We start from the raw sequence: 23,872 nt of genomic DNA, 5'->3' as shown, positions 1-23,872 counted from the left end.
CCTTCTAGTCATTTGCTTAAGGTACGGTCAGAAATTGGGAAAGACTGACTTGTGCTAAAATCATGGTGAATGTAAATTATGGTTTGTTGAGAATAAATGAATTTACAGCTGCTGAGGATGTGGCCTTTTGAAAATAAGCGTGAACAGAAATTACCATTTTCACTTCTATTTCTGATCTGTCTACACTGGACTGCAGTTCACAGGGGAGGAAGCAGAAAATTGTGTCTGCTGTTCCTCCTGTAACCTGTGCTTTTTCTGAGCAGCTAGAACGCTGGAATTGCCATTACATCACACCAAATTTGCTGAAAAATAATGCTTACCTAAGTGGTGAATAATTCCAAACATCTCAAGTGCTGAATAGCATGTAGGCAGGTGATAATACTAAAATCACAGGTGTGTAGTTAAATAGAAGTGTCTGCTTTCACATGGTAAAGGCTTTTAAATTTGAGGTTTAATAGGATAGTAAGGGGTGTGGGACAAGATGGAGGATTTTGGGTGGTGCCCGCCCCTTCCTTCCTTCCTTCCTTCCTTCCTTCCTTCCTTCCTTCCTTCCTTCCTTCCTTCCTTCCTTCCTTCCTTCCTTCCTTCCTTCCTTCCTTCCTTCCTTCCTTCCTTCCTTCCTTCCTTCCTTCCTTCCTTCCTTCCTTCCTTCCTTCCTTCCTTCCTTCCTTCCTTCCTTCCTTCCTTCCTTCCTTCCTTCCTTCCTTCCTTCCTTCCTTCCTTCCTTCCTCCCTCCCTCCCTCCCTTCCTCCCTCCCTCCCTTCCTTCCTTCCTCCCTTCTTCCTGATTTTAGGTAGTAGTTTGTGGTTGGTCAGTCAGTGTCACATTGAGAGTCACGAGAAGTTAGTTCTTAGGTTAAAAAGGATAAATAATATGGATGTTAATTTTCTATTGGACTGTTTAGCTTTAAGAGACCTTGTAGCAGCAGGATCTCGCAGGAATCCTAGTCCAGGATTCCTGAGCCTTGCTGGCTCATTTGCTGAGACACCAAGAGCAAAGAGCTGTCCGGCAGTGTTTCACCCACGCTGTGCTTTGTCTCGGGGCGCAGGTGCAGGCCGTGCTGAGGCGGCACTGGAACCAGTACAAGATCCAGTTCGAGCACAGCTTCAGCCACTCGGACGCCATGCGCACGGCCTCCTACACCGTGTCCACCATCAGCGACGTGCAGGGCTACGGCTACGGCCACGACTGCGCCAGCGAGCACCTCAACGGCAAGGGCTACCACGACATGGACAGCGTGGCACTCAAGACTGAGAAGCTCTATGGCTGAGGGGCTGCTGGGGCTGAGTCTGTGACTTCATGGCCAGAAGACCTTACCTACCTTGGGATGCGTTTGTTCTCCCGAATGACGCAGACTAAACCAACGCGTTTCTCATCCATATGTGCGTGTGTATGTATATATATAAATATATATATATATACAGACATGCACAGATATGTGTATGTTTGTGTTTCTGTGTATCTATACAGTATGGACACCTGTACATATATATCTATATATGTATGTGCATTTATATAAGGATACAAACTTTGCCTCTTCAGTTTCTACTGTGTAGACAAAGTTGGCAAATTTTTGTACAAAGGGAATCAATGAAGGATTTCTTATTTTCTTGGAAGTTTGTGTAAGACTGTGCTGTGTTGAAGCCACTTCATTTGCCTATAGAATCTTAGAGTGTAAATACCATACTCTGTTGTCTTAATTCAACCTAAAATAGAACAAAGCAAAATGGTTTAAGTAGGTGCAATAATAACATGAAGTTTTCCAGGTTCTTTTTTTTGGGCCAGCATTTTTTTGGCTGTCAAAAAAGCCTGGCAGGTAGTCTGAGGTAACAGATTCAAAGATAGATACTGTTTTGGTTAAAGAGATTGATATTTTGGTTTGTTTTATTCCCACTGTTTTACACCAAGCACAGAGACACCACTTCCAGTGTTAGCCTTGATGTACTTCTGTACTGCAATGTAATATCTTGCACCAAGATTTGAGCAATTTTATTTAAGCTATTTCAGGATATTCAGAAGTGTCTCCTTCTCCTGAATTGTATGGAAGTTTCTTCTGGGTTTAACAAAGACAAGACAGATGAGGCCTCACTGCCAGAATGCAAAGGAGTAACCTGAGTCACTGTAAGTCCCTCCAGGCACTCACAGTAACTGCAGCTGGTGGAACTTTTCACTGTGTGCTTAAGGAATTTACTCAATTGGAGAAGATCATGTACAGAATTCGTTGTAGCATTGTTCTGATTTTGCATTTATGTATTTCTCTGGCCATACGCTTGATAACTTATTCCTTCATTCTTGGGGCAAAGTTTTGATTAATTTAGTGGCTATTTTTGTTGTCTGAGATGAGCATGCAAAACTGAGCACAGTGCACATGATATACTACCTTTAAAGCCAGTATATGAGAGAGACTCAGACTCATCCAGCAAACTAAGGCTGGTAATTCTCATTATTTGGAAAATCCAGTATAAAGTTTGTGTTATAGAGGTTCAAAACTTTATGGATTGAGAATTTCAGTATTATTTTCGATTGGTTGAATCTGAATCTTTGTCTCAGTTAATTAGCTAAGAACAGTACTTTATATGTTGTTTCATTGGTTCTGCTGGTGCATAAAGGTCTCACCACAAACTAGGAGGTTGTCAGGAAGGTCTTGAGAAAATGTCTTTATAGAAATTTATATTTTGTTAAATTTTTACACTTTAAAGAAATAGCAGTTTTGTTAAGTGAAATGACAAAAATGCTCAAGAATAAGGGCATGAAACGAGGTGAGTTCACTGAAAATTAAAAACGTAAGAAAAAATTTTATACATTTCATTTGCAGCTAAGTTTACTTGAAATGGGGAAAAACAAAAATTAGGCAGAAGAAGTAGATGCTGGAACTGTGACAGACTGTTGTGCTAATGAGCATATTTCTGGTGCATGTAGTCCAGTCAAAAAATTGGAAGACAGTTCTTTCTGAGACCAGTTTGAAATTTGCATACAAAATTATTGTACACAAAACATCTTGACTTTGACATTTAAACATTTTTGCCAGTAGCTTTTCTCTATGCTTCATTAGTGTCTAGGTAATTTTTGGTGTTCATTAGTTCGTGATTCATAAGGCATTAAATGCTCTGTACTTACAAAACATTAGGAGGACATGGCAAGTTCATGCCACTTGCACCTTTCTTTTAGTTTTTTTACAGTTCTTATATCTGGACTTTGAATATCGAAAGTGTTTTATTAACGATTTAGTTTCGCAGTATAGAATCTCAGCTAGGATGCACAAATAAAGATTTCTCCTTCTTCTGCCGAGCTGTGTGGCCAGTTGATGGGAGTGAGTTGAAGAATCTGTTGGATTGTGCAGTGTAGAGCAGTGGATCTGGCAATCAGATGTCACAGTCTCTGAAATTTTAAGAGTGACAGTAAAAATGTCTGCTACAACATGACTAGAGGTTGCTTAAACTCTGCTTGCTGATCTTTGTAGTGTTATTTAAAATTTGTGCAATGTTCTGAAGGTATCAGTGGTGCAGTAAATCCCTGCTCTGGCGTAGCAGTTTTACATTTGTGGGACCAGATCACCAGCTGGTATAAATCTGTCTTGAGCTCCCTTTGCCAAATCTGCAGGTACCACTGAGACTCAAAGCCCACACAAGTGTCTGTCCATTTAAATGTGCTGTAAGCCATTTATGGAATATTATTAGACAATTATTTTATGGTACCTGGTGGATTGTTGTTGTAATTAACACATGGTTGATTTCAGAGTGTGATACAGTATTAGACTTTTATTAAGCTTAATTCTCAGAGAGGCAGTTTAAATTTGCCAGACTATAGATTTTGTCATTTAACACATATTTTTCCTTGCTCTCTGTCCTCTATTAGAGAAACTTGTAATGGTAATTCAGGAGGGAAAATTGTTTTCATACAAAAATTATCCTTCTTCTAGGCACATACCCCCCACTTCACTTTGGAAAAGAAACACATCCAGCTGGATATGCAAGAAAATCTTTCTGGCTGAGAAGGGTCACATGGTATAGCAGAGCTGTTTCCCCTCTCCTGCTGAAGTTAGATAATCTCATTTGCTTTGGAAAATACCAATTCCTTGTCTTCCTACCTCACCTTTTTTCAGTTTCTACATAGCTAAGAGAAGGGTCTGCTTCTTAAAATGTTTTTCTGTCACCATAAGTTAAAATCAAATCCTGATGCCGATTCCTTATGGCTCTCTCCTACTTTACAGAATGTTGTAGTCCCTAGCTGTATTCTCTGGGATGGAAGTAAACTCTCTTGGTGAGGCTATGAGATTCCTTTGAACATGCAGATTATTTGTTTATTACCTGTTATTATTTGCTGTTTCTTTTTTTTCCTTCTTAATTTAGTGAGGATTTATTGTGTCAATCTACAGGGGCTACAGCAATAGTTGTCTTATATTTGTTAACTGTCACACCAGCATGTTATGATTCAATGAGAGAAAATGTCTACTTTTAATGCTACTGTCTCCAATTAATAAATGGCTGCATTGCAGGGTTCCTCAGTTGGTTGTTTAATGTTGGCATTGATGTTATGCAGTTTTTCATGGTGGTGATCTACAAGAGTATTTGGCTGTAGAAATGCTGCAACATGTACTCTCCTTTTGATGTCAAGAAAGATTTGGGCTGGCAACCAGGCAACATTCATTTATTGTACTATGTAAATAAGATTAATAGAAGCTATGGCATTGTATTTATTGCTTACACTAAGAACAAAATAGAAAAAATGTGAAGTTATTTTTTTGGTTGTTCATTTTCACCTTGTTCATATGAATCATGCATTTTAATTGCAGAGAGAAGTATTGTTTCTGATCAATAAAATATTACTCCATTTATACATCTCTCTTGTCCTGTAATGTAACAAAGCTGATCAAAATTGGCTTCACAAATGTCTTAACTCTGTGCTAGTAAAATATTAACCCAGGGAGAAAGTAATTACATAGCATTACTAACAATTATTCTGGTTTTCAGTGTTTTTCATTACTTATATTTAATACTAGAGTGCTGAATTTCTGCAGGAAGTTTGTACAGATAATACAAGATGACTGGACATAAAATTATTTACCTGAAGGTTTCATATTCCTGTTTCTTCTGAATCCACCTTTTAATAAAAAATTATTAATACTTACTTACATTAAGCCAAATGTCTGTTTCATCAGGAACTAACAGCAGAGACTAAATTGAGTGTATCTATCTTCTCCATCCCATCAGTCGAGGTAGAGGTAGATAAGCAAACCTGAGCTCAAATAAATAACTCGAGCAATATTTAACCACACCAAGGGATCTTAAATACTGGGTGTTAATACTATTGTCTGCCTGCTACTCCTATTTAAAGTGTGTTAATATCCATCCAAAAATGCAATGTCTCCTGCCTTTCTTCATGAGTTCTCAGCAGCAACCTGTAATTTCAAGTAGGTTTTTTTGATCTTCAGTTCCTAGGACCAAGTGTCAGGCGGTGGAAATTGTTACAGACTGTACTCACACTAAGTCATGGCTGTTCCTTCAGTTCTCTACCACTATTCCCACTAACTGATTCTCTGTATTTACAGACTTAGAACTGTTCCATTTAACAATTATTCTATACTGTTATACTAATAACTATAGGGAAGTGAATCCAATCCCCCACATCCAAAAGTTGCTCCTTACAACATTTTATTGTAACTCACACCCAGCAGTAGAAAAGGAACAGAAATTATATATACAGTAGCATTTTCCCATGCAGTATAGGTGCCCAAAAGCAGTTAAACAGCAAAATGAAACACAGCATCCTAACCTCCTCAGACAAAACAGTGATCCTTACATTTTTATTTAATTTTAAAAAAGGAAATGTTCTTATAGCACAAGTAGCCTCACAATAATTGAACAAACTCACCAATATCCCCTCAATATTGACAAAGAATCCCCTTCCACTCTCTGCAAGATACAAAGATTACTACTTCTGAAAATATTCCAATTACTCCAATAGTGTATCTTGCACATTCTTGTCATGGCAGTCACCATTGAAGCCAAAGTTCTAAAGCAAAGTTTTATCTTTTGATAATGATCTGACTCTAAACATCTATGTGACAAGAAAATACAAAATTTATTTTGAACTAGACAAAAATCCATTCCAGAGTCTGACTGCAAGTGCAGAGGTGACAGACCCCTGTTCATAATTACAATTATCTATCAATCACTCTACAGCTGCAACTCTTTAACATATTTTAAACCATACTCCCTAAATGAACAATTCCAATTCGTCCACATGGAGTTCAAGCTTCATTTGAGGCAAATAACATAGAAGATTATTTTTAAATTAAACTCGTTTTTTCACTGCCCCCTGAATTTTAAAGATATTTTCAGCTACTACTTCTAATGACTACTTCAAAGTTTTCTTCCCCTCAAAAAGATTCACCATCCTAAATGAAAACTCTTACAAGGGAAAATATCATATGATTATTGCTAATTCCTTTGAAGCTTAATACATTGTTTTACATGAATTTAACAAAATACTAATACAAAAAAAATCAAAGCCTGTTTTCTGAAAAGTGCTTACACACTAATGTTGATTCCTGACTGTAAGATGAACAAGCTTTCCTGGAAATTTAGATTTCACAATCAGTATCAAAATGAAAAATTGCCACAAAGGAGAAAGTGCCCAGAGGTGCTGTCTGGTGAATCCAAATTTCTTGGTGGATGCAGGCAATCTAAGCTGAGTTCTTCCCTGGGAAGGAGCCAGGAGCAAACTCTTCTCTGCAGAGAACTGCTTTGGCCAGTGTTTGGGGCAGAGTCCAGCAAGGAATCCCAAAGTTGTGCAGCAAATACATAATCATAAGCCATGCACAAATTATCAAAGGAGAAAACAGGCTTGAACAGAAGTATTTACGTATTTGCTTAGTTCCTTACCTTGATATTTGCAAATGAAAGGTGACAGATGTTTGCCTGGAGCAGAGAAACTCCTTCCAAAGGTTGTCCCTGCACTGGACAGGGATCACTGGGAAGTGGTGGTGTCTGACACAGTGAAGGCTGTAGACAGCTGTTCACTGTTCACTGACAGTCCACTGTTATCTCCAGCCGTTTTGTATATAAATGTTTAAGAAAACAAAATACTGGATTAGTAAGGAATAACAATATTTAGATGCTACAAAAAGAAGATTACACGAAACAGAAATGGCTATCAGAGAGTTAACACAATAAACATGATGATAAAAAAAACATTGCTGGATACAAGGGAATTACAGCAAAGGAGCCAAAAAGTAGAATAAACTGTTCTGTGCCTATTTATTTCTTTAAATGTGCTATAAAAAAAATTTCAAATCAGAGTATTGCTACCTTTCAAACCACATATTTATAGACTTCGAGAAATTATAATGACTTTGTCCCTTATGCTCCCCTGGATGTAGACCTGAAACATCAGAGAAGAGCTAGGAGCACAAATACTTCATCACATTTTCCTTAGCTAACCTTGAACAGGAGCCAGATACGTGCATTGAGTAGAGAGAGCTCCAAAGTGCATTTGGCTGGGTTTCCTGGAGGGAATGCAGCCATGTGTTCCTCAGAGCAGTGTCCATACCTCACTTGTTCCTGCTACTCACAAGAATTCCCATCCTGTCATACCAAATGGACTCCAGGAGTTGTCCTCAAGCTCCTTCTGTCATACTTTGGGCAGATGATTGCAGTAAGGGTTTCCTTACTCCAGGGTTTGCTTCCAGAGCCTGTAGGCATTCAGTATTTAACATAACTGGGATACTCTTTATGCAGATGATGCAATGGACTTGCTACAAGAATTTAGAAAGTTAGAATAGCAATGCCTTCAAAATCTTCGTAGCAAATACCTGTGGTAAAACTAGCTAAATTTCAGGTAATTTCTACATATCTGAGCCAAACAGTCCTTTCCAGTCCAAGTCTGTATCTGCTATGAGGTGTAGAAATTGTTTCCTTTTCCATTTGTCAGTGGAAAATGACAGTAGCTATTTTTTATTGAAAGCTAATTACCTCTTATTTTTCCCCACATGGACTCGTTTCCAACAGTCAGGAGTGCCCTAAAGAGCCTTCTCTAGCTGTAATTAAAAAGCTAATTAGAATGATCTGCAATTCATGGGTAAAAAATTCTTAGAGAAGAAGGTTCAATCAGGAAGCTTTCACAGAAATAATGAAAATATTGAAAGGAAAAATAGACACATGCTAGTAGCAAAATTCTCTAAATGTGTTTTTGTTGCAGACAACAACAACACTATTTATAATTATGTTTTCATTATATAATGGAAAAAGATTTTTATATTTAAGCCATGTAAAGGGAGGACTTTTTAGAAGTATAAGCACTTAGAGTGGTAAAATATACTTTTTATTTAAGTTTCAGCAAAATATTTTGAGTTTTACACCTTAATGTCTGTCCCATCACCTCAGATCTCAGTATTTCTCCAGCACTGGCATGATTTTTTATTATTTCTAATGAAATCTTCCTCTTAGTATTCTTACTATTCACCAAAGACCAGGCCCCAGCAGTTATCTACGTTCTGCAAGATGCTTTCCTTTCCACCAGCCAACTCCAAAGGTCTTGGAAAGTGCAGGTAACACTGCTCCAGCCTAGCATTTTTTCCCAGCTGTGCCAGGAGCAGCACAGGAGGGCAGTCAGCAGCATTCCCTGAGTTTCATGGCACAGGGAGGAAGGAAGTGCAGCCTCAGGAGAGTCTTTACCTCACTCATTTCCTAGGCAAAGTTGTTCTGGCACTGGGGAATAGCTGGCATTGCTCCTTCCTGTGAGGAAAATGCACAGAGCTGGTTTCTGCCTGGACTCTCCTTGCTGAGCTGTGCAATCTCTGATTTTCTCCTAAATTACTCCTTATTTTTGCCTTTTAGTGCTGTTGAAACAACTGACAGGAGCAGGAAACCCCATCAGTTCCTACATGCAGTGGTGGCTGCAATTTGAAAGCCAGACAAATCTAAGAATTCATCCTATTCCAAATCCAGTATAAGCATAAAATAAATAAAGCACAGAATTACTAAACATACAGAGAGAGTAGGAGCACACTGCAAGCAAACAACACCAAGGTCATGGGTTCACTCCCTGGGCAGACCATTCCCTTTGGAGTTGGACCCAATGGTCCTTGTGGGTCTCTTCCAGCTCAGAACATTCTGTGATTATGGCCAGAGACAACATTAGCATGCAAAGCCTATAGAACAGTGTTACAGAAATGAAAACAAAAAGACACCACCAAAAAAAAAAAAAAAAAAAAAAAAGAAAAAGGCACAAACTGAAGAGAAAGTGAATAAAAAGGATGCTTATACAGATATGGACTGTCTCTGATTTAAGAATTCCAAAAACAGTCTCTCTTCTCTGCTTGCAAAAGAATTTTACTTTAGAATAAAGAAAAATTGCACATGCGTCTATTTGCAGACATTCCCCACTGGTTTTCCAGACACATACATGCTGATGAGAGGAAAATTTCAGAGGGGCCTGGGGTTTCCTCCATTAGCATCATGGGCACAGCCCATACACTTAGCAGAAAGGAAGGGGTAGCAACTCCACACGTCTCTTTAGCCTTTTCTTTCTTAATTTCCCTTCTTTTATGCACAATATAATATCATCTGGCCCTATCTACAATGATTCTACACAATGAATTCCTTAGTCATCCAGCCCAGTTCCTAACAATGACTGCCAAGACAAAGAAATCATTCTTATTTCTCTTAAAGCAATACTTACTGTCTAAGGTATTTACTGCAGGATTAAATGCTATACCCTTTGTCTAGGCTAGATGGGAAAGTTCCCACAGACTTATGTAGTTTGGATAAGACATCCAGACCATCCCAACAGCCTTGAAGTGAGCATGACATTTTTAAAGGTTGAAAATATTTTCTTTCTTAATAATGTCTCCCTTGGTTGTATCTGAAAGCAACAATCTATAGAATGATTAGCCTAGTAGTGATTCCTTATGAACTGTAACTAAACTGTAGAGGACTAGTGTGAGTTTGGGTTAAATACAGGTGGTGGTGCACCATTAAATAAATAAAACTTAATAAGCAAAATTTCCCTGCTTCCACTTACTCCTTGAACTAGCATGGTTCTCATATTCACAACCCAGAAGCATCCATGCAGTCTGCCCATGGAATACCTTTTTGGCACGTTCCATTTACCAGTTTCTTAACAACCACTATGAGACCACAGATTCCCACTCATTTTGCATTTACCAGCTGGCTCTGTGTTCATTCTAACTCTCCTATATTGACTCTGTGCTATCTTTGGTGAAGTCCTATACATTTCTTTTACAGCACCCATTTGAAGCAGCCTCTGAAAGTGCATTATCACCTACAGGCAGGAAAAACATAAGGTTTTAAAACTCTTGATAGGGGAGTGTCCTCTATTCAAGAGCAAAGTAGCTGTGAATTCTGATGGACATGCTGTGTGTTTAGCAAGGTACACTTAGAGAATTAACATTTTCTTCAAGTCACAAATGATTGGCATCTACTGGAGAATGTAAGTTACCACGAAGGGAGAAAACATGCTTTGAAGTACACTAAAATACACAACGAAAAAATCAAGTTAATGGTTTTCATAAAACTGACACTGAAATTATTACCTTTTCTTGGCCTTTTGTGTTATGACTTCAGGCCCACAATGGCAAAAATGGGTTCCCTTGTTGCTAAGATTACTGGGTTTTTATCACTGCTGACTCATTGCCATCATCATCAGGGTACAGCAGTGAATCTCCATTTCAGTGTGATTTTTTACCAGTGCAGATAATGCACTGGCTTGATAATTACAGGTCCTAAATTACACTTCCTTGAATAAGAGAGATGTTTAAATTTAAAGAAGGATGCTGGCAGGTATTCTGTATCACCATTTTCATACTCCATCTTTCAAACCATGCAGCTCAAGGGACATACTAAAGACCCAAGAAATATGATCTAGTATGTTCTTTTGGATGCAGAGAAAGGCCCAACAGACCTGTCCTTATGTGATGTGTAAATAATTGTTTAAAAATTGAGAACAGGAGATGCTCTCACTAACAAACACATGGTGAGAGCAACATGTTCTCATCGTAGTGATGACAGAAAATTCAGCAAAAAGAACTTTGCTTCTTCCCATTCGCTTTGAACTTGTCACTATATTTTTGCAAGCTCCCTTCCTCATCTGTGAATACTCAGCTTGGTCACATGATAGGAAATTACAATATTTTAGCCTCTCCAACTATGTGTCATTAAAATCATTGCACTCTACTTTGAGGCTCAGAGTTAATTCATCTGCAGATGAGTCTGAGTGCCTCTGAAGGCTGCTGTGAGCTGTGAGCCCCAGACCTGGGCAGCCTGGCAGAGATGCATCTGCCCTGCCAGAGCCCAGAGAGCCGTGGGCAGGACCTGATCTCTCAGCCATGAACAGTCATGAACCAGAGCCATTTTTACCTCTCAGTTCAGTGAAGGTCTCTGACCACCCAGCCATCCTGGAAGAAAACTTGTTCAGGGATCCTTTTTTTAGCCAGCACTGGATTATCCTCTTCTTTCCTGAGCCATACAGGAACATTTGCAAGAGAAAAGCTCCTTGAGACCTTCATCTCTCCTGTGAATTTGAACAGAGTCAATGATATTCTGATCTTTTATTGTTGAAATATTTCCCTTATTTAGCTATCTTGCCTCCTTTGAGTCTATCTTGGCTCTGTTCTGAGATATTCTTTTCAGCACCTAATATAATTTTTAATGTTTTGGGTTTTTTTTTAATCTTTTTCAGTACCCATCAACAAGTGTTCCCTTCATAAACTGGCAGTTTACCACAATAGCTACTCCAGACTAGCTGTTCCAGAACTCCCATTGTGAACACTATTCCTACAGAATAAAAACAGGTTTGAGGAGTTTTTTACTAAAATTGCTTTATTTATGTTGGAAGAAAATATTTGAAAACATGAAGTGTTTTTTCTGGAATATCTACTCTGGCAGATGTCTAAGCACAGTTGTCCCATCAGTAGCAAATGGGGAAGAGTAAAGCAAAGCTGTCCAGTAAGTCAGGGCATATTCTGGATCTGTAAATCAGTATCCTCTCTATTATCTAAAAATTACTGTTCTTGTCCTCTTGCCACGTGCCTCCATATCTGGTATGGCTCAGCATTCAGCAAAGAGTCAAATATAATTTTTCTAGGCAAAGAAAGTGAAGATATCTGGGTTGCTTGAAAGAATGGGAAAAAAAAATACTACAGAAAACTTATAAGCCTTCAAGAACTTTGTCACTCAAAATCTGTGTGTGGGTAAAGGTGTATTCTACAAATGCACAAAAGCACAGACATTAGCAACAAAACAAATGTTACAGACTAAACTCCATTTCCACCATGGAATACAGTAACTAGACTCTCCTCTAAGAAAATCAACTACTTTTTAAAAAAAATTATTTACCAAATTATAGTTTCCAAATATCAAGGTAATAGGGAAGGAAATAACTGTTTACTTTTAAAACAAGTTACAGTTATTAATTTTAAAAAAATGTAATGAAAAGTTCATTATTTTTAAAAGGATATGATAAAATACAAAAAAGAAAATCAAAATATTTTATACATCAAATTATAGAATATGAAAAGCAAAACTTGCCACAGCTTCTCTGGGTAACCTTTTCCTGTGCCTCATGACCCACAGGATTTATTCCTAATATCTAATCTAAACTTGCTCTCTCTCAGTTTAAATACCCTTCAAGAGATAACAGTACATTGCCTTAAGAGCTTTAATGTTATTTTGTATCTTCTTACCTTGAACAGTAATCCTAGATTTTTAAAAAATTCATGAATATGGCATTCATATTTGAGGCAAAATAAGAAAGCTGAAGGTTTTTCTCACGTTTTCTGATGTCACTCAAAGCAAAGAGATGCTTTGGGCTTTGTCCTTTTAGCCAGTACATTAAAATCCTTAAAACATTCCAGGTTTATATTCAATTTGTGAGTCATGCTTTATATCTAAAACACTCATCTGTCTGCTCTTGGAAATGAGAAGAATTTGCCAAGATAATTTTTGCAAAAGAAATTTTTTTTTCTTTTCAGACAGTTTCAAACGATGTGACCTGTCCACCACTCCAGACTTTCTTTCCCCCAGCCCAGCCCAATTAGATTACAAATATTTTTCTTCATCTGATCACGAGAGCACCAAGATGTGTCCGTGTCTGTGATGCACAAGCCCCAGGAGCCCAGTTTTGCTCACAGCTGGACTGTGCCAGCACTCTCCTTGGAAAGGGCTCCACACAGCTCAAGTTTAGCCCTGTTGTCCCAGCAACAGAAGCACTCAGCCCAGCTCTCAGCCCAGCCAAAGCAGCAGTGGCACATTGCTGATTCACAGGCAGAACGTCTCCAACCAGGGCTCCCTTCCAAGGGAATCCATACCTGGCACCCGCTGGGAAATCTGCCTGCTCGCCTCCTTCCCCAGGTCCTTATCCCCTCTGCCACCAATTACATTTCCTTTAGCTACAAGCTGACATTCCTGTTTCTTTCCAATATTGCCCTGAGCCTCTGTCACGATCTGTTTCCTCTTTTAGGTTCCTAAATAAATCCCTACCCGCTCATGGTGCTGAACACAGGGCAAATGTGAAATGGTGAAAAGTTGGCAAATCATAGCCTGCTGCAAGAGAAAGTCCAAAAGGCCACAAGCTGGTATTCTGTTTCTTTAAGTTAGTACAGAAAAACTCCAACTGTTGGAAAGATATCTGACATTGCATCTTCCAAATTGTATTTTTAAAGAAGTGAAAATATTCCCTTTTTTACTTCCTTCATTATTCTGAGTCTGTTCATACAACACAGCCCTTTGGATGAATTTGTTCTCTCCTACAGCTGACTGCCTGTTCTTGTTTCTCTGCATTTCTCCCCAGAATGATAAATGTCCAGGAGTTCTAGGCTCAGCTTAGAGCTTCCTTCCTGTTACCTGCAGCATGGCTACTTCACAGATCTTGCTGGCCCTTTGCTGGGCACGTGTGAACAGCTGATTGGAGAGGTTTTATATTCTTAGCCACAAAAACCACTAGAGGGTCCCTCTGCTATAAGTTGATATTAAAAAAATAAGAAGCTCTTTCCAACTACCACAATACAGGCAGTGAGTTTCCGTCAGGTAGCTGCAAGTTGAAGCCATGCATAACACTCAAAGTGGAATGAAGATGTCTTGTCTTCCTGAATAAAAATAAAAATACAGCTGAATTTAACACTGGTCTTTTCCAACCCGAAGTATGGATAGTTATTTTTTGTGAATTTATGTGCGAAATAAAGACAGCAGAAACTCTCCAAAAATTACTCGTAGACATCTGAAGTTTTCTCCAAAGCTAGATTTTCTTTTAGGAGTGATAATTCTGTTGCCTGTCACGCAATGTTGTGAATTTAGTCTTATATTAATTTTTTCCTTCTCACTGAGAGCAATGGAGTGTGAACTTTGACCAGTGACTATCAATGCTCTGAACACTCTCCAATCCTTATCATTATTTCAATTTCTTAAAATATATTAACAGTAATATTCAGAGGATACATTACAATTTCAGCAATCCAAACTCAGTTTTTCACAAGGATCAGGAGCTGCCCTGGAGCAATATGGTTCCCAAGCTGGAGATTTTCTTATTGCTTCTCTCAAGGTGATCAGAAAAAAAGGGTACAACACCCAGGTGCTGGAGGAATTTCCTCCAAACAGATAACTGAGTTATTTCTCCTGGAAATGGTATCACTGCCTACAAGGCAATGATATATGTTTTAGGTGGTGCAAGAATTTTTCATTCTCCTCCTCCCACCCTCCATGACAGATAAGCATTCTGGGGTGAATCATAATGTGTGTAACATAATGAGTTATCAAAGACAAGAAGCTGCAAATAAATGTTTTTCTTACATTGAGTTCATATGCATTTTCTTGGAAGGGTAAGAAAAGAAGTGCTTGATAATTGAATTACTGTGCTTCCTTACTGAAGTCACTTCCTGATAAGCAGCCAAACTAATTGGCTAAAATGAATGAGGGAGCTTGAATAACCCAGTCATGACTGGTCACAACTGGTGCAGTATTATACCAAGACAAACTATGTTATTTACTTCTAAACAATATGTACCAGCCCAATAAAACCATTATGGATTTCTTGTAGCATTCATATTTCTGTATTCAAAAAGGCAAAGCCATGTACAAGAAACCACTGTCAAAGATCTTAACACTATCTCTAACGTCAACCTTTGTTTTTATTTTCTTTCCTAAAATCAAGTGCTCACATGAGCAGCTTTTACATTGTATTTTCACAAAATATGTTTTAAACCACATGTATATATAAGAAATCCCCAAGAAACACAAACTTTCATCTGAAACTCACAATGAAATAAGCATAAGGTTATTCCCATGGAAATTAAAGAGTTTTATGTTATACTCTCTATAGACTATAATACTGAATATATTTGCAGAACTTTTTAATATACCTTAAGTCAAGAGAACATGCAAATTCCAAATATCTCAAAAAGCGGTTTTGAAAGTTCTATTAAAGTCATTCCAGCAGTGCTATTGAAAGTAGCTTCAATCCTTAATGCAGTTCTTTCATGTTCTGCCATCATGTCAATAACTGTTTGTAATCAGTGCTTTGTCTTCTATAAGAAACCAAGCCAGAGAAAGTAGCTTCTTTTTTCCACTTATCTAGTAACTACTTTTTTCAATGTTATGACCTTAATTCAGAACATTTGGTTACATTTTTAAAATGCTCATTTAATTTAGAGCAATATGCTTGAAAACTTTCTCAAAAGTTCTGCTGACTAGAAATTGTGTTTCTGTCTATTAGAGTTCTTAGCTACATAATTAGGACTGATAATTAATCCAATGCTTAAAAGTTATCAATCCTTTATTAAGAACACGCTTAAATTAACAACTTCTGTGCTACTGGAATTTATTAATTCTAGAGAGGAAGTAATAAGATTTGCAAATGCTATTTACCAAACCTCCCACCTCTTGGCCCTCTCCTGCTGAAAACAGACATAATGGCATTTCTGTGCTTACCTGAGTCACTTTGGCACAAAGTCTGAGCCTGGTTATACAAATTAAATTTCTTTAAACTTACCTTTGTTGAACAAGTGACCAGACTTTGTCATTAAATTCTTGAAGGGGCATCCACGTGAAAATTCTCCATGGAGGGGCTGCAACAGCAGCAAGAGTGTGTTTGAGAGAGTACAGTCGTGTGTTTGTGCTCAACATATTTAATTCTCATTGCAAGCTGTTGGAATTCTTCACAGTGTAAATTTAGGACTTTGTTAATGAAAATACAAACATGAGAGGGGCCTCTCCATGGCTTCAGGCACAGTGACCAGGCTGCAGTGAAGAAAACAAGGGGTCATCAGTCACCAAAGCCTCTAAATGATTGACTCAACAGTTTTTATACGAATTATTCACTACTAAACAAGTGTTTTCCTGAACTAAAAAGCTGATACTCCATGAAGGAGCTGATCTCACTAACATAAAATATTTTGGGTATAAAATTCTTTTAAAACCTAAAATATTCATGCTATTTGGTATAGTGGACCTGATATCAAACTGTGGATGGAAACAAGCACAGGCACCAAGTTTGGTACTGGAAGCTGAACTATGAAAGAGGCAGCAGTATCCAAAGTTGTTAAGCCTTATCTTAAAATAGCACTTACTTTTGGTGATTACTTTGAAAGATGGAAAGGCCTTTTCCAGCTTCTTCATGGGCTGCATCCTGGACCTGACCAGCTTTGTACTGGAAGCAGGAGGATGTAAAAATATCTCTGCCTTTAGCACTAATTTCAGGTCATCCCCAGCTGACTTGTACTGGCTGTGTCTCAGGGGTTATGGTAAAAGCCTGAGGGCAGTTTGCAATGGTTGGGGAAAGGGTGTCAATGGAGTTTTAGAGAGGATGACACTGTTAGGATGCTGCAAAGTAATAAAGAATATTTCAGAGAACATAAGGGAATGAACAAACCCACCAATAGATTTCATGTAACAACCCCTGTAGAAAGTATTTCCTTCCTAACCACATGTGGAAGTGTTAGTGATTTCACTGTGTATGGAACAGTGGGATAATGCCAGTTATGAAATAGGATATAAAAAAATCTATCAGTGCAGACCAACATCTTGCATTAATGGCAGCCAAGGTGCACAGGGAATTCTAACCCATCAAAAGTTAAAATATTCAGCAACCAAGTCCATGCTTTAAAGTAGATGAGCACTTAACACTGCACAGAAAAGTGATTACCCTTAAATACATTACCTTCTCATCTAAATTTTAGACCACTCTAAGACAGCTTCACAAACCCTACGAATTTAATTTATTAACACTTCAAAGTAGATTTTAACATATAGAAAGGCCAGACTCTTTATGGCAAATTTTAAATGATTTTTCCATTCACTTGAAAGTACAGGGTGTAAATTTCTGTTTCTAGAATACAATTTGATCTATGACATCATTAATAGTCTAGTGACCACTCTGTCACACTGTGTACTGTGACTAAGAAAAAGGAACCAACCCAAAAATGATACAAACATCCAGTGGCAATTTTCAAAATTACACCTACGTATTGTATCTGAAATACTCTGAGACTATTTGGTGAGTATTATCCACACATGCCTGAGCAAAACAATAATTGCAAGGTAATACTGGGCAATAAGTAATAATTACCAAGCATGTCCTGTACTTTCTCCTCTTTCCTTTACCCTCTTTCTTCCTAGGGCAAAAGTTCACAAACACAGGACTGTCCCATCTGTTTGCAAGATGACTGTTACCACTTACACTCTCAGCAACTTCAGTTTACAAATATTTGGCTGCAGTAAGAGATGATGTGCTTTTCATTGTTCCATCTTTTTTCACCCAGACTGAACTCTCACACAAAAACTCCACCTTAAGAGTGATAATCAGTGCCTAAAAAAGTAGATTATTTAATATAACGAATTATTTTTATTCTGCAATGCTCAAAACTCCATAAAGGATCAGGACTTAACTGCTAGAGCAATCTAGAGAGGCACTGCTGCTACGCTGAAGGGTTTACACTTTTAACAGAAAACAAATTTCCTCCAAACACCACCCTCTCTTAAAAAAAAAAAAATAAAAAGAAATAAAATTTAAAAAAAACCTAAAAACCCAAAGAAATGAAAAAATACTAAATCTGAAAAATCCTGCCTGATAATAATATAACTGGTTTTGTTACCCTAGTCAAGCTAATAGTTATTAGCTGATATTATTAGCTGATATCTTGCCCTTGGGGAAAAGCCTGTAGGTATGCAGCCAACTCTACAGAAAAGCAGGGTAATTCGGGAGGTTAGAAGCAAAGGAGGAGGATGCTGTCTGCCCGATGGGCACAGCAAATGTTGTTAGCAGCAAGACTGTGCTGCCCTGGAGCTGGGGTGGGCAGGGCAGGGCAGAGCAACCTGTCCTGGGGGTGCACAGCCAGTGTGTCCCAGAGCCTTGGAGCCCCACAGCTGCACAAAGCAACAGCACTGAGTGCTGGGGAGACGCTCCAGCTGCAGAGGGAGAAAAGACTGCTCTCGGTTAGGATGCTCAACACTCAGCAATTGGATTTCCTCAAGGAACACTCCAAATGAGGGTGTATCAGAGCATAAATTGCACATTTCTTTCACGGTGAGTGGAAACATCATTTGTGGCAGAGATTACCACAGTGTGTATAAACACCGTGATCTGAAACACACCAAAATACCTTCTCCAGTATAGAATGTAAGTGCAAAAATAGGTTGCTTTGGGATGTTCAGGGAAGTGTCTTGAAAAGTGCCTTTACATTAACCCTGTTATATCTACATGGGGATTACAAAAGATTTGATTCTAAATATATGTAGTGCTCAATATGTCATGAGACCCAAAATAAGCATGAACTGTTCCTGTCAGAGAAGGACCAAGAATGTTCACATAACCGTGAGCATCGTTTGAAATCTATCTCCCCTTCTGTAACCCTGGGGATGAACCCACTGAACATTCATGGGCTCTTAGTGACTGTGGGAAACTCACCAAGTTATCCCATGGAAAAACAGGGCTCCATGTGCCATATAAAACTCTCAGCCCATTTTTTGACAAAAGGCAGTAGGGTTTGCTAAAAGTCCATGACTCAGTTGCTTAAAACATTCAAGTACTTTAGGTGAATTTTTCCCTAGGCATTAGTCTAACTGAACAAAAGTCAAGGTGAATTTTCATTTGCTACCCTACTTCAAGAGGAAAATGTAATTTTATGTGATCAAGACTGATCTTCCACCATCTGACAATTCCCAAGTCTTTCTTCAGAATTCATTTAGAAATATGCTTGATGTGAAATACTAAATCAACTGGAAGCTAGCTGTAAAGAAAAAGAGAAGCCAGGAATGCTGTGAAAAAAAACCATGCTTTCTAAACTCCAATTTCACCACTTGCTTTCACAGCAGAATTGTTATATTAAAAATATGCACTTTTCAAATATTGCAATTTAACTTTGGGACTCATTTATCTTTGTCAAAAGTATTTTTATTTTGTGCAAACTTTGCCTATTTGCTGAAGAAGAAATTTGCAAGTCTTCAAGATTTTTTCCAGGAACCAGATGATAGTTATGTTTTCAAAAATTCAAAACTGTCCAACAAAGAATTTGCAGGGGAAAAAAAAATCTTTTCACTGATTCTCCTGAGTATTTATTAAGCAACAAACTCCCCTGGTCAATTTATTTTTCCTGATAATAATCACAGAAGAATTTAAAATCTTAATTGATCCAATTAATAAAAAGTAAGGGAAAGAAGAAGTAAGGTACAACAAAAGAATTACAAGATCTCTGCAGGATGCACTGTTATCAAGGCATGCAATCCATTAATATATGTGTTAATTTACTGCTTAAATACTTACTATAGATGTGGGGAGAATAGGACTCAGATGAGTAATCTGAGTGTTGGAGTAGCTGATGAAAGGGGTATCAAATGCTGGAAGAAAAGAGAAGGTTTGTTTAGACAACCCCCAGTGGAAAACAAGAGATTTTTGATAGTTGGTCAGGAGTTGTGCTATCAAATACACTCCAAAAAGGTACAGTGGGTTATTTCTTGCTGTTTGTTACCCATTGTCAGACATTTTGACATACTAGAATGAGAATGAATATTGGTAACAATATCACCTCCAAAAATCTGAGAATTAATCACTGTGATTTTGAATTATAAGCACAATGACTTCCTTTGAATCATTCACCAAAAATACTGGGAATTCTATGGCTGTTGTGATTTCTTCAATTCTTTAACTTTTACAGCAGCTGCTGAATGTCCGACTGCATGAGTTGTGCATATCCAGAAGACTTTTCAAATAATCTCCAAGAAAAGTTAAAATTATAAAATTTATAGGAATTTATATGCTGCTGAAAACAAGAGAATTGTTTAAAAATTAAAAAAAAAATAAAAAGGAAAAAAATTCACAGTTGACTCCAGCTCATGTTAGGTTTATATATATACATAAAAGAGATTAATCTAACTTGGAACAGCAAACTTGAACCCTGAAGTTTTATTTGTGTCATTTTTATAATTTTCAAGTCATATAAATCAACATAAGTTTTTAGTGAACAATACTAAACAATGAAAACATCTGTTCTTAAATAACAGAGAAAATATCTTCGAGAAGGAGCTGATGGAACAGGGGAGAAATTGAACGTAAGCAACTTCATCAAAATTCAATTACTGCAAATAGATCCCCACTGTGGTCTAATTTGTACCCAGTGGGTGTGCAGGAGGGAGGGCTCCTAATTGGCAGCATCCTGGCTAAAACCATAGAAAGTCGTTTTCCAAATATTCTTTACATCTGTTTATCAAAGAGATATCCCACATCTTCCCTGTTCAGTGCATGAGGACAAACCAGCCAGCACACCAAGGCCTCAGCTTTAACCTGATTGTCTTCTCCCTGCTGTCACCTGGTTGAGAGCCCTGTTCCACATCTCCTTTTTCCATTGGTTCCACAACCAAGTCTCCAGCTCAGCACCGAGGGCAACTCCTGCTGCTACAGGATGTCTTCTCCTCTCTCAGTGCCATAAACCATGGGATGGCCAGAAGTATATTTGAAGCAAATTGTTTCATGGCAATAACATTAAACAGCACAGAAAAATCTCTCTTCTATTCCTTACCCTCATGGTCTAAGAAAGCCTCCAGAGCCATAATTAAGTGGCCAGATTTGTACCCACCTGCACAAGCACACACAGTGTTCAGTCAGCAGTGCTTGGATGAGAGCAGCTGATGTACCAGACTCCTAAAGAAAAAACAGAACATTTGAAAGAGATTTAGGTACACATGGCCGAGACAAGAGCATATTAAACATTAAAATATCTGTTTACTATCCATATGCTTATTACACTTGGATATTAAACTAACAACATTAAACCTGGCTTTTTCCAACATCACATTCATTTTTTGTTTGGGATTTTTTTCTTAGATATAAAGAACTATGCCATTAAGGATGTAGTTCCATTAAATATTAAATTTTAGATTATTTATATTAGGCAAATATGGTCATACAAAGCCAGGCTAGAAGCCAGATTTGCTGAAATTCAGTTATTTTACCTCACACGATATTTTAATTGAACTCTTTTTCCTGGTTTATTATAAAAACAAAATACAGAATTATGGGGCTTCTTCCTGTTTTAAAACTAAAGAAAATCCAGAGTTGTTCTAATTTTAAACGTTTTTAAAGAGGTCACTACACTGTTGATTTTAATGCACAGAGGCAGAACTCCATTATCAGATGTTACATGTTCACATCACTTATTATAAAGGCCTCCTTCTGCTAAAATATTTCAAAATGAGGAACTAAATAATTTCTCTACAACTTTGACATAAAATGCCACAAAAGCAAAGCCCAAAGCCAGCTAAATTCAGCTTCCATAGAGGCAGAAGTTCTAATCTTCAGTTCATAATGCTTTGCAGCAAACTCCAGTAAAGGAAGCAGACAGGTTTTATGGTTTTGTATTGAAGTCTCTGAACTTCCCTACATCTAAAAGTTTTTATAGAAAAATATGTCAACATGAGCTGCTTTACAATGCTGGGTCACTCTCACATATCTGCTAACATGGAATTTAGAGGTAACTGACAGCAAACTCAGGATTGAATCCAGGGAAAGCTATCCAAATGAATGAGAAGAGAGGTTACCCTCTGCACAAAGCTAAGTTTTGGATGACAGGTGTCCTAGCAACAAATATGGAGAGCTCCTGAATTCACCAGCAGAAGAAAGAAGGAATTTTTCTCCTTTGTTATAATGTCCTTGAAATTATGTATAACCTTCATTCATGTTACAGTCTCCCCAGTGTTCTTCCCAGTGAATTACTGTGGTCCCCCAATTTATTGCTCCAGAACTTTGTTATCCTTAGTGCTGTGCAAGTAGAAAACAAAAGGAGAGCTCCTGCCCCAAAAGCTTTAATTACCATGAAGATGAAATCTCTGCTGGAAGACAGTCGGCCTTAGGAAAATAAATGTATAGTCCTTCAAACCCACAGTCACTTTCCTCCTCTAAAGAGCAGCATTTCTCTTTTCTTCCCCTATCCCCCTCCCCAGTGCTGTTAAATGCATCTCTGAAAACTCATATTTCTGTCCTGAATTTAACAATGTATAGCTCTGCTACTTCATGTGGAATAACCAGAGAGCCTGCATCTAAATTAAGAATTTCTTTAATTATCTTATTGCTAGCTGCATGTTAGCAGCATTTAAATTAATGAGAAGAGCATTCATTAAAGATAGCTTAGGGACATGTCTGGGAATACAAAATGTGCAAGCTCCAGCTTTTGTCACAGTTACTGTACTAAGCAAAGTTCCACTTTAACCCCATTTCTACAGATCATATACCGTTCATCCTTCTATATATCTTCTGTGGACTTAAACAGCATATTTCTTTTCTTTTGTGAGTTCTAATTTGCTCTAAACATTGATTCGTTTAATTTCGGGTGATTTGCTTTTACCAAGTTGTGTATCTCTCAGGCTAAAGTCTACCCAATTCAGCCTCCAGCAGAGGTAGGACTCTAATTTACAAATTAAGAATGTATTTTACAGCGGTGAACTGTATGACCATTTCTTTAGGGCATGAATATCACCATGGTGATATACATGCCCTAAAGAAATCTGCTATATCACCATGGCTGGTTTTAAAGGAATATTCTGCAATTCACACTAGATAATACTAAGTCCAAAAAGATAAACTTTTGCATATATATTTAAAACCATTTTCAAGGCGACAGATTTATTTTTGCTCCTTCAGACTTAGACCATGTGTTCCAGGGTTAAATGTTAACAAGGGCTGCTTACAAAGAACAGAAATCCTGTGCAGCATTTTCTGGTGCTTATTCCCTGAAAGATAAACACCAGTGTCTTCTGACATGATACAGTCACTTTGATTAGCAAGTATCATTATGGTAGTGACACAGTGAAACTAAAAATAATTTGCAATTAGGGAGTTTCACTATAGATTCTTTTAGAAAATACCATCACCGTGATAAAAGACAATTCACTAAATCAAATATACAGTGTATATTTCATCAAATCCAGGCTGTTTAACAGGTAGCCCTCACTTATTTCTCAAGGAGGAGAGAAAGGCAATCTGTTTAATGCTCTGCCTGGGGAGTCAGGCAGTCTGGATTCTGTTCCCAGCTCAGACCTACACCATTAGTCAAGTCACATCATTGCTCTGTTCTTCATCCCACATTCTTAAATGAGATAATAACATTTCTCTTATTATTTGGTCCCTTCCAAGTAGAAGTTCACCATACAGAAGCCTGTTCTTACTATATATGTCTAACTCCCCTGCACTTTGGATTTTGTTTGGGTTTTCTAAATGATTCCTTGTTTTACTAATGACAGTGGAAGTCATTGCAGTATTCATTTTTAAGGCTAAAACTTACAATAAAGTCCCTAAAGCTGCCTAAATAAGGAAGAAATAAACACCCATAAAAATGGGTAAAGGAAAAGGAGAGAATTCCAACTTAGAGGAAAAT

The 23,872-nt window shown here is 37.8% G+C and overlaps 1 protein-coding gene and 1 long non-coding RNA gene across 11 annotated transcripts in view; one reads left to right on the top strand and one right to left on the bottom strand.

Moving 5' to 3' along the window:
- Positions 1 to 4,834, top strand: part of LOC106855919 (calcitonin gene-related peptide type 1 receptor) — a 196,390-nt gene extending 191,556 nt beyond the window's left edge. For all 5 annotated transcript variants that reach the window (XM_088167752.1, XM_088167751.1, XM_088167749.1 and 2 more), the window contains one exon: positions 1,049 to 4,834. In XM_088167752.1, coding sequence (XP_088023878.1) covers positions 1,049 to 1,270 — 222 coding nt within the window. In that variant the 3' untranslated portion in view covers positions 1,271 to 4,834. The remainder of the gene's footprint in view (positions 1 to 1,048) is intronic.
- The window catches only part of LOC106855920 (uncharacterized), a 180,678-nt gene that overhangs the window by 42,353 nt on the left and 114,453 nt on the right, over positions 1 to 23,872 (bottom strand). For 4 of the 6 annotated variants that reach the window (XR_015804776.1, XR_015804777.1, XR_015804775.1 and 1 more), the window contains 7 exons: positions 21,080 to 21,144; positions 19,771 to 19,844; positions 16,580 to 16,832; positions 16,003 to 16,250; positions 11,379 to 11,532; positions 6,885 to 8,038; positions 4,324 to 6,741 (listed from right to left, as the gene is read on the bottom strand). This is a non-coding gene — a long non-coding RNA (uncharacterized LOC106855920). Of the gene's footprint in view, positions 1 to 4,323; positions 6,742 to 6,884; positions 8,039 to 11,378; positions 11,533 to 16,002; positions 16,251 to 16,579; positions 16,833 to 19,770; positions 19,845 to 21,079; positions 21,145 to 23,872 lie in introns of those variants that run through there. The other 2 variants (XR_015804779.1, XR_015804780.1) reach the window with 2 other exon arrangements.

Source organism: Sturnus vulgaris, chromosome 7 (assembly GCF_052056855.1).
Source record: "Sturnus vulgaris isolate bStuVul1 chromosome 7, bStuVul1.hap1, whole genome shotgun sequence".
NCBI lineage: Eukaryota > Metazoa > Chordata > Aves > Passeriformes > Sturnidae > Sturnus > Sturnus vulgaris.
The sequence above is the reverse complement of the archived record's forward strand: the minus strand, read 5'-3'. Positions and strand labels throughout refer to the sequence as shown.